The following is a 16,353-nucleotide window of genomic DNA, read 5'->3' as shown; positions in this document are numbered from 1 at the left end:
ACACAAGTGGATCAATATCTACTTTCTACTTACCCTTTAGTAGCAACTGAGATCACCCATAGTTTTCTTTAAAAGGGGTTCGCTCTTGCTTTAAGTTTTCTATGTTGTATTTGTGCTTTTCATTTTTGAATGTCTGTAATGTTTAAACCCCTAACAGTCTTGTCTATTCTTTGTCATAAAATATTTCACATTTGGTCAAGTTTCAGGGTTAGAAAATTGACATGACTGATGTTTAAAGAATTTGATAATGTCTTACGGTAATTAGATAAGAGTCAATTACCAATCCGCAGTTCTGTGATGCCTAATCACTAGATATAACTTATCAACATATTTTATAGGAGTAACACGACGGGTGTCACATGTGAAGCAAGATCTGCTTACCCTTGCGGAGCACCTGAGATCACCCTCCCTCCTGGTTTGTGATGAGGTTCGTGCTGCTCGGTCTTTAGTTTTCATGTAGTGTTTTGTGTACTCTTGTATGTCTTTTTGTTTTTGTTTTTGTTTTTTTTTATTTTTGCCACGTCATTGTTAGTGTGTTTTCGACTGATGATTTTAAATATCCCTTTAGTATCTTTCGCCTCTCTTTCTAAAATAAATATAATTGTGTTCTATCAATTTGTTTTTGTCTACAACAATACGTGAGAATATTATTGAAATTATGCAAATAAATCTTCCATTTCATTTGTCCGTGATTTCGATCACTTTTAATTGTCAGAACTACCTCAGAAGGCAAACAGAAAGAGATCTTCCAACAACAGCTACATCGAATAAAACATTTGTAAAGGAATTATTTAATGTAATAAATAATTTACATTTATGATGTTTAAGTTATATCGTCAGGATCACAGCATGACTTCTAAATTGGTTTCATCGTTCTCTACAATTATTGATAATGGCTTAATTTTTATTTTGTCTATTTCTACTTAGCTCTGTAACACATTTAAACAACGCCTTAAGAACTTGACTTCTTGTTTACAGTAATCAAGACATTCGTGCAGATTGTGATTCAGTGTGATTCTGTTAAAAATGTTAAAAATCGTTTTACCTCCGGACTATTAAACATTATCCTTGAGAGTTTTGCCAATTTGTCTCTTGGTAAACTTGACAGTTTCTTTTTAATTTTCTTTTTGGTCAATTTTTGACGACTTTCATCAAATATATCACTTTGATCACTTGGGGCTATAGTGCGTAAGGAATCTATGATAGTGTCCTCTAAATCTCCTAATTTCCAAATGAAAATCTGTTTGTCAGATAATTGTTCTGACAATTTGTTGAGTCCATTTGGATCTTCAAGAAAATCTGTGACATGTCTGTTGTGGAATTTGGAGTAGTCTCCATCAGCATACCTTTGTCTGTCTATATTTACTACCTTTTGATTGTTGGTTTGGTCCAAAAAAATATATTTATCTCGATCGAAAACCCATTTACAAGACACACTTGTTTGTTTGCAAAACTGCCTTACTGGAGAATCGAATGTATGAGAACCTAGGACTACCAATTGATGACTAACAATATCATGTTTCATGTCAAGTTTGTAATCAGAATATTTAAGTACAAAGTCAAATAGACCTTCGATGACAATTTTATCGGTTGAGCCTTCCATACAAAGTACTTTAACTGCAAAAAATAATTTCTTTAGATTATCTACATCAGTAATATGTCGGTTTATTTTGTCGATTGGCCAAATACCGAAGCGTACTTTGGATGAATTTTGTGTGCTTTTTCGGAAGAAAACGTGTGTGTTTTCTGCCGTGATATTGTTTATCAGGAAAGGGTTGTGGGATATTACAACCACTACTTTGTTCCTATGTATACTCTCGCTTTGGAAGATGTCTCGCATCCTTTCGACCATTTGAGGATGCATACACCGGTCAGGTTCCTCTAGGCAAATTGTATGGAAAACTGTATGCGCCATGATAAGGGAGAACTGTTTGGCTTCTATAATACCTTCTGGTGTTTTCAGGAGATGAAATTCAGAAGAATTTGTCTCTTTTACATTTATTTCATCCGGATTTGATTTTGACGTAAATTTATATTCAAATGGATGAGTAAAAAATTTCAATATACTATCCGCTTTTACATGGTCAACCTCATCAGATGTCAACAGTTCATTTATAATCTCGGCTCTTTTACACGCCTCAAGATAATTCTCTTCCTTGAGGGTAATTTTCTTGCTTCTAGTCCACTGCAGTGTACCAATAGCTCTCATGGGCATTGTTGCAACATACGTTGATTCCAAATCCCTAATGAACTGATTAGTTGACAAGTTCGATAAAAAGTCCTCAGCAGTTCTACCTTCCGTTGCCCAATATCTTTGTATTTCCTCGTCCGTTATAGACGACAGATTCTCCCTGGACTCGACAACGTATTCCAGGAAGTTTTGCTCCAAAGTGGTTTGTTCTAGTTCTGTTTTAGCAGATAAAAGGTTCATCAACATATTAGACAACTCTTTAGATGTTTCAGCATTGAGTGTTTTTTTATCGACCATCGTAAGATTATTTCCATCTTGGAGGTAATAAATGACATGCATGACTATCGATTTCGATTCTCTCTGTTCAAGGCATACAATTTTAATGAACTTATTCTCGTGTGTCTTAATTACTCCTGAATAAATTTTATTTATGTTTTTAAAGTTACTGATATCGGTAACAGACGGTAAATCAAATTTACAAAAAGCGTAGGCATTTCTAGTTTCGTCATATGATGAAGATATCGAAGTGTTGATATCAGTTGACATGCATCTTCTTAGAATTTCTAACGTACTTGACTTTCCCGAAGAATTAGCACCAATGAAAAAATGTGGACCATCCTTGAATTCCAAACTTTGAAAATCTTTAAAATTGATAAAATTCTTGAATACCATTTGCCGTAACATCTACAATACAAAAATAACATTATGTTTATACATTGCAATTGTTAGCTGTACTTTTCTGTCTTTCTGCAGTTTTGTTTCCGATTGCATGTTTTTGTTATTTTGTATGCTCTTGCTTTTCTACACGCAAATTAATAGATATAAGAATATGTGGTATGAGTGTCAACTCTCCATGCAAGTCAAAATGCAATTTGTAAAAAGTAAACCATTATATGTAAAAGAACGGCCTTCAACACGGAGCCTTGGCTCACATCAAACAGCAATCTATAAAGGGCCTTAAAAATGCAAGTTAAACACGTGGCCATCAGGAGCACCAATTATTGATTTTTTATGAAACTTCCAAATGCTTGCGCTTCTAAAAATTTTTCAGTGAAACTGTTTGTTGCATTGAGTATGTTTGAAAAAATTTCCTGTATTACAATAATGTACAACTATTTTTGCTGTGTCCGAAAGGACAGGGTTCTTTAAGGAATCGATTGAAAAGATATTTGGTAAATGTTCATTTCATTGGAAGTTACGTCGATTTTCCAAATCATTGAGCGATTTATGTGAAAGTTATTGTTCTTTCAGCACTTTTTTTTCTTCAAGGTTGAATAAGTTCTTTCAAAATGTGATATATACTCATATCATAAGAAGTAACAGAAAAGAGTAAAGTTTTGTTCTTCTTGAGCGATGGAAGTTGTAACTAGTTTACATATGAAATTTGCTTCAATTAAGGTCTTTTCGGCATGTGTTCATGAAATGTCCCATCAATTTATTATGTAAGCACCATTTAAAGTAATATTAAAGATATGAGTTACAGACGATGTTTGAGGTTTTTTTTCGACTCAGTAATTGATTGAATGCTTTTAAATATAAATATTAAGTAATTTTCAATTTGGTAAAGAACATAGTATTGTCAATGCAATAACTTCAGACTTCTAGTTTTTCTTCAAAGTGTTATCAATGCGTTTTACTTTAATATTGATGTTGTCTATATGTGGTGTATACGTAGATAAAAACAATTTACGAGCATTCAAAATAAATTCCGTCTTTCTACAGGTCTATGGGAAACAATTATAATAAATATCTTATTTTGATATGCTTGTGTATATCTATAAATGTAGTAACCTCAGCTTATTTTGTATGCCTGGTTTCTAATATCTTTATCTTGTTATATACTAGCGAACGTTATTGCAAGGTGATTTAGATAGAGTCATTGATTTAAAAGTCGGGTAAACAATTATAAAAACTGTTTTACATCAACAATAAAATAACGAATATACAATATGATTCCTTTTGTATGATTGATTGATTGTTGGTTGCTTAACGTCCAGTGGCAAATATTTCATGCATATTCAGGACGAAAACAAATTAACAATAAATACAAAAGGTAGGTTCTGTAAGAGGGGCGCCCGGGATTAAGGTCGGTGAAATTTTTTAGAACGCCACGGGAAATTAGGGTATATTGGAATGGGACAGAAATTTAGCCTTGCAACAGGTCACCTACGGACCCCTCAAAGAGTTGTTGCTAGGGTTCTTAACGTGCAAAGAGCGTGGCACTCTCTTTACACGAGGCATCGGATTTAACGTCGCCATTCTGACCGGACGTGGCTGCAAATTTGTACACCGCGAACAGCCAAACGGACGCCCCACTTTAGCAAGGGTTTTACTGCCGGTCGGAGGAAGACCAATGGTGACCATACTTCTATTCCCCAGTCACCCTTGGGGAGATTCATTTTGTATGCAAAAAAACACAACATAAAATATGTATTGGGGACAATCAACACACATAAGTCAATGAAATACGGAACCATGATCAAAAGAAAAATTCGAACTTTAATGGAAAACCGATTAAAGCAAAGGAGGGATTGTACTTTATTTTAATATGACGAAGACATACTCTTCCATTCCGTTTAATAGAGGTCTGGAGCTGGCATATCAGTAACGGCATGTACTCTTTTGTTTATTTATGTTGATCATTGTCATTTTGCATAGTTTCTTCTGTTACCTATTCTAATATCGGACTCGGACTCCTTTAAATAAACTCATCATAGATACCAGGATTGAAATTTTGTATTAGCGTCAGACGCGCGTTTCGTCTACAAAAGACTCATTGGTGATGCTCGAATAAAAAAAAGTTAAAAAGGTAAAATAAAGTACGAAGTTGAAGAGTATTTAGGACCAACAATTCCTAAACGTTTTGCCAAATACAGCTAAGGTAATCTATTCCTGAGGTAGAAAAGCCTTAGTATTTCAAAAATATAAAGTTTTGTAAACAGTTAATTTATAATTATGAATAAAACAGTACTTTGCTGTACGTATTGTTGTGTGTTTGTTTATTTTACAATAGCTAGAGGTATAGAGGAGGGTTGAGATCCCACAAAACCTGTTTTAGCACCTGTCCTAAGGAAGGAACCTCGGGCCTTTTTGTATGTGTTTTTTTAATTTTGGTTCATTTATATGTTTTGGAGCTTAGTGCGACGCCAATTTTCGATAAACTAGTACACAGTTTTGTTTAGAAGCCAACTGAAGCCTTCCTCCGGGTGCGGGATTCTCGCTGTGTTGAAGATCCATTGGTGGTCTTGAGCTGTTTTCTGCTTTTTGGTCGGTTTGATGTTTCATTGACACATTCCCCGTTTTCATTCTAAATTTTATTGATTTAAACTACAACAATAAACGAAGAATACATATGGTAGACATCAACCAATGACAACCACTACCTGACAGGCATCTATAAAGTATAAAGGGGTGAACATTGTTGTGAGCGCTCACCACTACCTTAAGCTTGGACAGTATGTTTACAGCACCACATATGAAAAAACTGCAAAAATTTTGCCAAAAAAAATTTTCTTGGTTTTTTAACATCACTGGTGTATATTAATTTGTTGCATTGGCAATCATACTACATTTCTTTCTTTTCATATTAATTCACAAGATCGGTTAGTATACGTAGTTACTGAACCATGTATTACATTATCCCCACCCTGATTTAATACTTTACTTCTTTAATCTTGGGAAAAGTATCATTCTGAGTAAATCGCTGTATTGACTTTAATATTGAACTGCTGTATAACATTTTACCTTTTCTGTCTTAATCATGACTGACACTAATGTGCGGTTTGTTTGACCTCTTCAAATGTGTGCTATGCTCAAATGCGATATAATGGTCAATCAGACAACCATGCAATGACTTCAAAATAAAAATATTTTCTCTCTTCTAAGTCGATATGCCGATCTGAGCAGACCTCAGGGTAAACACGCTTTGTTAAGGAGCAGCGTGAATCTGGCGTGCACTATGATCTTTCAAAAAATTTTTAATTACTTGGTCTTCTAAGACCATTTTTGTCTCATCTCCGACAATATTCAAGACAGAGGTGTTACAATATGGCTGCGGTGGCTGCGGCGGTAGCGGCGATGTAAACTAATTGTATGAAGCTTTATATTACAGAAGAAGATACCTTACGTCTAACAGTTTAGGTCATTGACCTCATTTTCATGGTTCAGCCATGGAAGAACATAACTCGTATCATGACAACAACTGGTTTTAGAATAATTATGCTTATTTCCGATGCTACAACCCTATGAGTGAATCAATATTAAATCCAAAAAATTACATCTTTAATGACATGACAACAGTATCGTACCTATATCCCTTCTAATTGAAATAAAAATAAGAAGATACGGTACACAGCCAAATTTTACTCATGTGAATTTCACGTGAATCTCATTTCACACGAATTTCACATGAAGTTCTCACCAATTTCGCGTTAATTTCAAGTGAAATTCACGTTAAATTTACGTGAATGATATATATGTGAATTTCACGTTAAATTTTTCACGTGAATTTCAGGAGAAAAAATATTAGTGGTGTCCAAGTTGAAAAAATGAACCTAATGTTAAAACTTTTGTCAACAGCTAATACCTTGTATTACATGTATCATATATTTCATTGAAAATCTTAATTTACTTAAACAATTCTATTTTCACATGAAATTCACTTGAATATTTCACATTAGATTCACGTGGAAATTTTCATGTTAAACTCACGTGAATGTGAATTTAAAGTATAAGCTTGATCAACACGAAAATTCACGTGAACAAAATTTGCCTGTGTATGATTGCCGATGAGACAATTATCCCCCCATAGTTCAAATCAAATGGATGCAAGCAATTATAGGCAACCGTACGGCCTTTAACAATAAGAAAAAAAAAAAACATACCGTATTGTCGACTATAAAAGGCCTCGACATGAAAAATATGAAACAATTCAATTTAGAAAAGACAGACATGAACCAACGACAACCGCTGAACTACAGGCTCCTGACTTGGGACAGGCACATACGGAATGTGGCGGGTTTAAACATGTTTGTGAGCGCTCAACCCTCCTCATTTCCTGTGACAGTGGTGTTACAGCACAATATAAGAACAAACTATAAACATCGGTTGAAAATGGCTTAACTCATTAAATCGATACAAAGTCTGTTTAAAGGTTTGGTTAGCTTTTGAGGTGAATGACGACATTTTTGTGATTTATATAGAATATTACCATAACAGATGGGATGTGAAATACCTGAACGTATAAGGTGTCTGCACGTTCATTTATATTTACCAATAACGTCCTTGTACCGATGATAAAATTTAGTAATATTTTGACAAATTTGTGATATCGAAAACCCTGGTGTAATAGTTCGTTAAAATCAAATACGTTGTAACATACACGAGCGAATCGAATGAGTTGGGGTATATAAATTCCATAAAATGATGCCATGGGCATATAAAAATGGATAATTAACAATAGGAAATGAATAATCATCTCTTTGATTGTAAATTTTAGTAATAAGTTAAAGATATAGATATCAAGATCCAGAAAAAGAAAGTGTTCATTGTTAGTATAACTTTTATTTAAAGTTTGTTTAACAGGATAAATTTCTTTAGTGTACATACTGGAGTCGTTATTATTGAAAGCCAATATATCGTCCAAATGTTAAATAAGTGTTATTAAGTTTTTGTATCAGATGTTGTTTCGATGGGTCTATACTGATTTTAGTCAGTCTGTTGAAATATTTCACATTTTGTATATATTGGACATTTAATATCCAACTATAAGGTGTGAGTTTTTGTCTTCACGTACAGTATTGTTTACAAATCATGCCCTTTGTCCAATAGATTGAGCAATTATATTACATCTTCTTGTTTTTATATTCAACAGGTAAACATGCTGTACAGTTGTAAATATTGCAAACAGAAAATATAAACGAAATATAATTAAAATGCATACTTTATGTTACAACGTATTTGATTTTAACGAACGAAATCTCTGTGGTACTGACAAGTTATTACACCAGGGTTTTCGATATCACAAATTTGTCAAAAATTTTACTAAATTTTATCATCGATACAAGGACATCATTCGTAAATATGAATAAACATGCAGACATCTTATACGTTCAGGTATTTCACATCCAATCTTTTATGGTAATATTCTTTACAAAGCAAAACAATGTCGGCATTCAACTCAAAAGCTAATCAAACCTTTAAACACACTTATTCAGAGGGGATATAGTTACGATACTGTTGTCAGGTCATTGAAAATGGCATATTTTGGTATTAATATTAATTCACTCATAGGGTCTTTGCATCGGAAATAAACACATTTGTTCTAAAACCAGTTGTTGGCATGATACGGGTTATGTTCTTCTCATATATTTTATGATGGTATGATACTAAACCCCTAACGGGAGGGATTGTGCTTGATTTTCATATGATTTAGACATAATCTGTCAATCAGTTTAATTGAAGTCTGGAGCTGGCATGTCAGTAACTACTAGTAGTCCTTTGTTAATTTATGTATCATTGTCATTTTGCTTAGTTTCTTTTGTTACCTATTCTGACATCGGACTCGGACTTCTTTTAAACTGAGTTTTACTGTGCGTATTGCTGTGTGTTTGTTTATTCTACATTGGCTGAGGTATAGGGGGAGGGTTGAGATCTCACAAAACATGTTTAACCCCGCCGCATTTTTGCGCCAGTCCCAAGTCAGGAGCCTCTGGCCTTTGTTAGTCTTGTATGTTTTTAATTTTAAATCATTTATATGTTTTGGAGTTTAGTATGACGTCCATTTTCACTGAACTAGTACACATTTTTATTTAGGGGCCAGCTGAAGCCCGCCTCCGGGTGCGGGATTTTCTCGTTGTGTTGAAGACGTATTGGTGGACTTCGGCTGTTTTTTGCTCTTTGGTCGGGTTGTGGTCTCTTTGACATATTCCCCATTTCCATTCTCAATTGTATTTGCTTCTTTCGAATGATCACTTGAATTGCTATTACCAGAATAAGCTAACGTATGCTTTATTTAGTAACACCGTTGAGAGAAAAAGTACAGATGTACTTGAAGTAAAAAAAAAAAACAGATAATAAAATATGCGTCCTTGTCTCTGATAATGAAAATGTGAAGTTCAATGTGCTTGTAGGTATTCATTATAAATTAGCTTTAAATTGGCGTTTCAAACTGTTAAGGTATTGACAAAAGATAAGGGTCGTTTTCTAAAGTATGCAAATTTTAGACTTGCAAAAAGACAAATAAACAGTCTTAGATTAAAATTTTTATTCAACTTATCAAAATTTGTGACCACAAAGAAAGTATGAAACAAAACAGCACAGTAACATCAACGGAAAGTACATGTTAAAATCAAATAGTTTGAATACATTAATAAATTGACACACTAAAGAAACGAATTTTGCATTCAGCTCGGTTTACTATGAATTTCAATGAGGAACTAACAGTTAAAATCAAAATGCTGAAAAGTATTAATATTGGCCTGGTTTTTCTTAACACTGTCTTAATTTTCTTAAATTATTCGGATTTTTTTTTACTTTGTTTATTAACAGTTTATCAACGTCTTAATATGTCTGATTACATTCTTTACAGTCTTAAAAGTGTCCGAATTTGTCACAACACATTCTTGACAGTCTCAACACTCTCTGAATCTGTCTCAATAAGTAAAATAACAAAAATACTCCAAGGATTTACTCCTAGCAGTGATATCTGATCACACGAAGGCGCAGCAGTTAATGCTCCACTAGACACATCTGTTGTGTTACTGTTGATGAAGACTATCCTGTTATAGGTATCTTACAATAGAGGATTTAGATATGACAAAAGACAAATACTGGCAAGATTCCTGACTTGGGTCATACACATAAACATATATGTTTCTAGAGATTTCAATCTAAATACCAGTATAATAGATAATTAAGACCACAGACTAAAAGAAATAATAATACTCATTATCATAGGTATCAATGAATGCTTGCAGTATACCGAATTATGGTATTGTTTTCATTGTGAATATTTTCGTCAGTTATTTGGTGGGGTTGGTGTTTATTAGTCTTTAGTTTTCTATGTTGTGTCTGTACTATTATTCGTCTGTTTGTCTTTTAATTTTTGGCCATGGCGTTCTCAGTTTGTTTTCGATCTATGAGTTTGACTGTCCCTCTGGTATCTTTCGTCCCTCTTTTACTGAGAGGGTGGAAAGGGGAGACACTGATTCTCACTTCCTTCTCCCTAATTTCAATTCATTCCACTTACTCCCCAACAAAAATCAGTCTAAGAAACTTTTCCAGCACATCTCTATTTTTTACTCACCCTCTTCTCCCAGTTCCCTCCCCCCCTTCCCCCTCTGTCCCTGTTTTCCTGACTCCCACTTCCCTCCCCTCCTTGCGTTTGTTACACAGCAATACTTATTAACTTTCAAAGAGATATATTACTATATATAATCATTTATTTGTTCAAATATATACAATACATTAAAATTTAAAAGAATATTTTTTATCACACAAATTATCATTATTTTCTTTGTATTGTACTATAACTATACATACTATCTAAGCCAGCATACATTTAAAGTTTTACCATACAAAACAATTTCTAGTTCTATGGTTTTTACCTGGATTAGAAATCATTTACTGATGAAATTTTTCTAATAACTTTAAACCAAAGTAAAAAAAAAACAGCGATTACCCTGATACCTTTCCCTTAGAATGAAGGAGTAAAGCGTTGAATCGGGAAGAAAATACTGCGAAGTATGTTTAAGTAATTGCGAGTACTCTTATGATCAGTACTTTTGTGTTTGTATATTTGTACAACCCAATTAATCAAAAACAAATATGGTACATTGCAACCAATAAAAGCCAATACATGACAGGTTCTTGTTTTTGGACAGGCACATGTAAAGTATGACGGGATTTAACATGGTTGTGATCGCTCAACACTACCCTTATTTGGAACAGTGGGGATATATATATATATATATATATACCACAACATCAGAACAAACTGTAAAAATCAGCCGAAATGAAAAAGTTTTGTTTACATCACTGGTGAATAGTTGTTTCATTGACAATCATACCACATTTTTTTATTTTTTTATTCAATCACCAGATCGATCCACTATATTTGTTTTTCGTTTATTGTTGTAGTTTAAATCAGGTTTTTTTATACTCTTTTGAATTATTTCACATTTTGTACACACTGGTCACTTAATATCCTACTTTAAGGTATGGGTTTTGTTCTTTACATACGGTGACCTGTAATTGTTCACAAATCATTCCTTTTGGTCAATGGATAGTTGTCTCATTGCTAATTATACTACTTGTATATTTTCTTGTTTTTATATTCAACAAGTAAACATGCTGTAAAGTTGCAAACATTGCAAACAGAAAATATAAACGAAACATAATTAAAATGCATACCTTGCTCCTTTCGAATGTTCACTTGAATTGCTATAAAAGAATAAACTAACGTATGATTTGTTTAGTAACACTGCAGAGAGTAGAAGTGCAGATGTACATTGGGTGAAAAGACAAATGTTTAGATATGCTTCCTTGTCTCTGATAATGAAAATGTTGAGTACAATGTACATGTAGGTATGCATTGTTAAAATATTGACAAAAGAAAAGGGTCATTTTCAAAAAGTGTGCATATTTGATATAAAAAGAAATTATTCAGCATACCAATATTTGTCACCATAAAGAAAGTGTGAAATAAAAAAGCGAAAGAAACATCAACAGAAAGTACTTTTTAAAATCAAACAGTTTGTAAATATATTGACACATTAAATCAATTTTGCGGTTTACTATGAATTTCAATGAGCAACTAACAGTTAAAATCGAAATGCTGAAAAGTGTTATTTTTCCCGAGTTTTTCTTAATTTTCTTACATTATTCGGATTTTTTTTAACTTTGTTCCTTAACAGTTTAAACAATGTCTTAATATGTATCAATACATTCTTTACAGTCTTCATAGTGTCTGAATTTGTCTCAACATATTCTTAACAGTCTCAACACTCTTATGAATTTGATTCAACACATTCTTAAGGTAGCTGGGGTGTCTTCCTTCATTTTTGATTGTGAAATAGCAGGAAACAATCGGTCTAAATTAATGCAAATTTCGAGAGTAGTATATATTTCATGTCTAAGACATTTCCTGTTAATATAGAAAATTATGTGTTTTGTCGTATTTTACAAAATAGAATATATTGTTTGATTCTTTTTTTTTTTAAACTCTGCCACTTAAGGGGAGATAACTCTGATAAAGTGACTTTCATAATATAATGTGTTGTGATTTACCTATTTTATTATGTAGCAAGAAAACGAGTCTGGTGACCGCATTATTTCTTTTTATTATCTGAAAGCATAATATATCATAAACTCTATGATTTAGTTTTCTTTTTATCACACAAAATTCGGTTTTCCAATGATAATATATTCAAAATCTGAAAATTTTGCACAACCTGTAGCGTGAAAAAAAGCCCCGTGACCCATACTTTTTATCATATTTTTGAAAAAAGCATGATATAAACTATATTTTGGCAAATTGTTAAAAATTCTATGGATTTTCATTTAACCCATCTCCCCCCCCCCTCCCCCACCCCAACTAACTTAACAGTCTCAACTCTCTGAATTTGTATCAGCACATGCTTAACATTCTAAAGGCATCCAACAGTCTTAACTCAGTCTGATATTGTCTACACACAAACTCATCTTATCTTATCTTGTCTTATGTCTGTCTGAAGAAAAATTTTGGATACTTATATACGTGCCTGAATGTATCAATTCGCCAATGAGCGAAACCAAATTAGTATGTTGTCTACACATATGTAAAATTCTTATGCCTATTGTTTTTTAGTTGAATTCCAGAGTCGAATAATCATCATCATGTTGTTCTATTTGTGTTTTCACTGATTCAACACTACAAATATAACATTAAACAGGAAAAAAAATTAAGTTTGCTGTTTGGGTGAGGCTGAAGTAATATTACGATTAAGAAATGAGAAACTAACATTAAGAAAACGAAAATCGCATATTAATTAAGAAATGTGAGGCACATTTGTCACAGACAGTAGTTTGAAGTCGTCCATCTTTGTCAGTTGTAATAAAAAGATCCAAATACGAGGTAGCTTTTGATGTCTCTTTAATGTCAAATATATTCGAATTCATGATGCAAACACTAGCTGAAATCTGGGTTATTGAATGACAGAACATTTTCAATATACCTAAACGAGAGAATAAACACTTGAAAAGAGGATTTTTTCTCCTTTTTCAGTCAATAAGGTCTAACTAACATATATGAATTGTAAAAATCCACACTATAATGTCATTCTCAACCAATGTATAGTATCATTGGGTTGATGACACATTCATTACAGAAAATAATAAAACAAATAATCATGAAATGATACTTTTCCTAAGATTGTAGTAAAGCATTGAATTAGGGGACAACATACTGTAATACATATTCTTAATTACATTCTTTATTACATTACCAAATTACAGTATTTATTTAAATTAACGTCTGTTTTAATTATAAAGAAATTGTGTAATTACATAAAATCTGCGTGGTCAATCAGATCACATATTGTTACATTCCGTTTTGAATTTCCCTTTGAGTTCGGTATTTTTGTTATTTTACCATTTGTTTGTTTCTTATTATGCTTTATATGTATTGGTGTCTGCTGTTAATCATTTGTCATGTAAATATGTTTTCGTTGCTATAGCATATTCAATGCTTTCTGTAATAAAATATTCATTCATTCATATTCTAAGATCGGTACTCTGTGTAACAAGACAAATACAAGGTCTGCGTCGCTACATATAATGGATTGTGTTTACAGGTTTACTGGAGCATAACTAATGATTTCAATTCATTGAAGCCAAGAAAAATTTGACAAAAATAATACTTGCACAATGAGTGTTGTGAAATTTCAAATTATCGGCAAACAGAAGTGGCTGCACGCGGCAGATACAAATATTGCTTACACGCTACAATTCATCATTATCAAGCTGCAGACTAAAAATTAAACAATAACCTTAGATAGAAGCCAAGAAAGATTGACGAACATTATCCGTGTTACGCGAGTCGGCAGACAGGAAGTAACTGCACAGCAGATGTAAAAATTGCTTTCACGTAGCAACTCAACATAATAAAGCTGCAGACAAAAACAAATCATTCCCTTATAGAAGACAAGAAACGTTTTACGAGACTTTTCTACACACGGTCTTTCGGGTGAAGTTAATTGGTTACCAGAACTGATTTCGCGTTTAGCGACACAGGAAAAAAGTAGGCAGAAGATATCAAGGAAACATTCAAAGTCAACGAAAAACTGACAACGCCATGTCAGTTAACCAACAAAACAAACAAAACGACAAAATGCTCAAGATAAACAAGTCCACAAAACTGTACAAAGACAGAAACACTAGCCTCGCCAAAAACCGATTTGTGTCTTTTGTCTTTTTGGTTATTATTTTGTGATATGTGCCTATCTGATTATCCAGACCTTTCTAACTTATTTTTACAGGATGTTTAATTTTGCTTTGTTACACCAGTCCAAGGTTAGCTTGAGAGGTTTAAACGCTCACAAACATGTTAAACCCCGACCACATTCTCTATATGCCTGACCCAAGTCAGAGACCTGTAATTCCGGGGTTGTTGTACTACACTTTATGTTTTTCTTTCAATATGATAGTATAAATGAAACTGTTGTTTTTTTTCCAACTTTAGTTAAATCGTTCATAGTTTTTTAATGAGCTATGGATTTTGCTTATTGTTGAAGGCCGTACAGTGACGTGTAATTGTTCACATCTTTGTCCTTTGGTCATTAGATAGCCGTCTCATTTGTACTCAGACCATTTTTTATTTTTATATTTAACAAGGAAATACAGTGGCGAATGTGTAAACATACAAAAAGTATGAATAGGACATAATAAAGTGCATAAATTGCTCCTTTTTTGCACAAACCTTTATGTTGCTAACAAAAAACAATAAAGCTAGCGTTTGTTTTGTTTATTAAAACTGAAAAATACACAGAATACATGCAGTGATAAAGGTGAATGTTATTGTATAATATGTCCTTGTTTCTGATTAAACATTGGGTACAATGTACATGTTGATCTGCAATATAGATCAGTTAAGTAGTGTTGGTATCAAGCTGTTCAAATATTGACAAATGATATACATCTTTTTTTACGATTATAAAAATGATTTAAACGTAATATATACCAACAAAAAAATATTGACCAATAATACAGCTGTAAACAAATGAATAAACAAGAAAAAAGATGACAAACCTATCTTCTCAAAATGTAAATTGATGGATGATCCCATTAGATTTCATCCGAAAATAATTTTTTGGGGCTTCAGGGACCATCCACTTTAGCTTCCGCTCCAAAATAAATATTCTTCTTCCTCTTCCCTATTTTTTTCATTGGTTTAAGATTGGTTTCAATCAAGCAATCAAACGAGATTTATGATATTTTTAATGAACAGCGATCTTGAACTTTGACCTAATGACCCAAAAATAAAAAAAAATCCTCTTTTCTATATATTCTATTGGTATAAGTTTCTTTGAATCAAGGAAGGACAATTCATGATTCCACCCGTTAAACAATATTTTGGATACAAGGATGGATGGACAAGTCGAATACTATGTTCACTATTGTTTTCGGGAAGCATTAAAAACTTACGATTAATAGGCATTAATTTTATCAAAGACATGTGTCTTTACAGTTTGTCATGTTCTGGAGTACACACATCAAGTCATAAAGTTAATGAATAAAATATATACTACAAGAATCTACTCCTTTTGAAGGTTTTAATTTTGTGTTTTTAAACGACCATCTCATTGACGTATAATTAAGATCTCTCATTTATGTAAAAGTCTTCAAAAATACAAAGTTCCAAGAGCACAGACGTGTTGGCCCAGAGTCCAGATTAAAATCACTTTATTTTAGTGTGTATATATAATGGCTTGCACAGCTGCATCCTGATAGATGAAATCTATGACTTGGTTAAGGTTCCAATCTTTCCTAGAATAACAAATAAAACAATAATGTAGCACGACTCAGAAAACTAAAAATTCAGCAATACGAACCCTAACAAAATATACTTGTTCCCTAGTGCTTCAGAAATGCATGAGTTCATGCACCACATGTGACACATGTTGTAT

General features: G+C 32.9%; 1 protein-coding gene across 1 annotated transcript in view; it reads right to left on the bottom strand.

Annotated features, from left to right (window-relative positions):
* Nucleotides 1-954: 954 nt before the first annotated feature.
* LOC127706724 (uncharacterized) overlaps nucleotides 955-16,353 on the bottom strand; it is a 74,724-nt gene continuing 59,325 nt past the window's right edge. The window contains exon 3 of the mRNA XM_052211382.1: nucleotides 955-2,875. Coding sequence (XP_052067342.1) covers nucleotides 1,007-2,875 — 1,869 coding nt within the window. The 3' untranslated portion in view covers nucleotides 955-1,006. The remainder of the gene's footprint in view (nucleotides 2,876-16,353) is intronic.

The sequence above is a fragment of the Mytilus californianus genome, unplaced genomic scaffold (genome assembly GCF_021869535.1).
Source record: "Mytilus californianus isolate M0D057914Y unplaced genomic scaffold, xbMytCali1.0.p SCAF_6, whole genome shotgun sequence".
Lineage (NCBI taxonomy): Eukaryota > Metazoa > Mollusca > Bivalvia > Mytilida > Mytilidae > Mytilus > Mytilus californianus.
The sequence above is the reverse complement of the archived record's forward strand: the minus strand, read 5'-3'. Positions and strand labels throughout refer to the sequence as shown.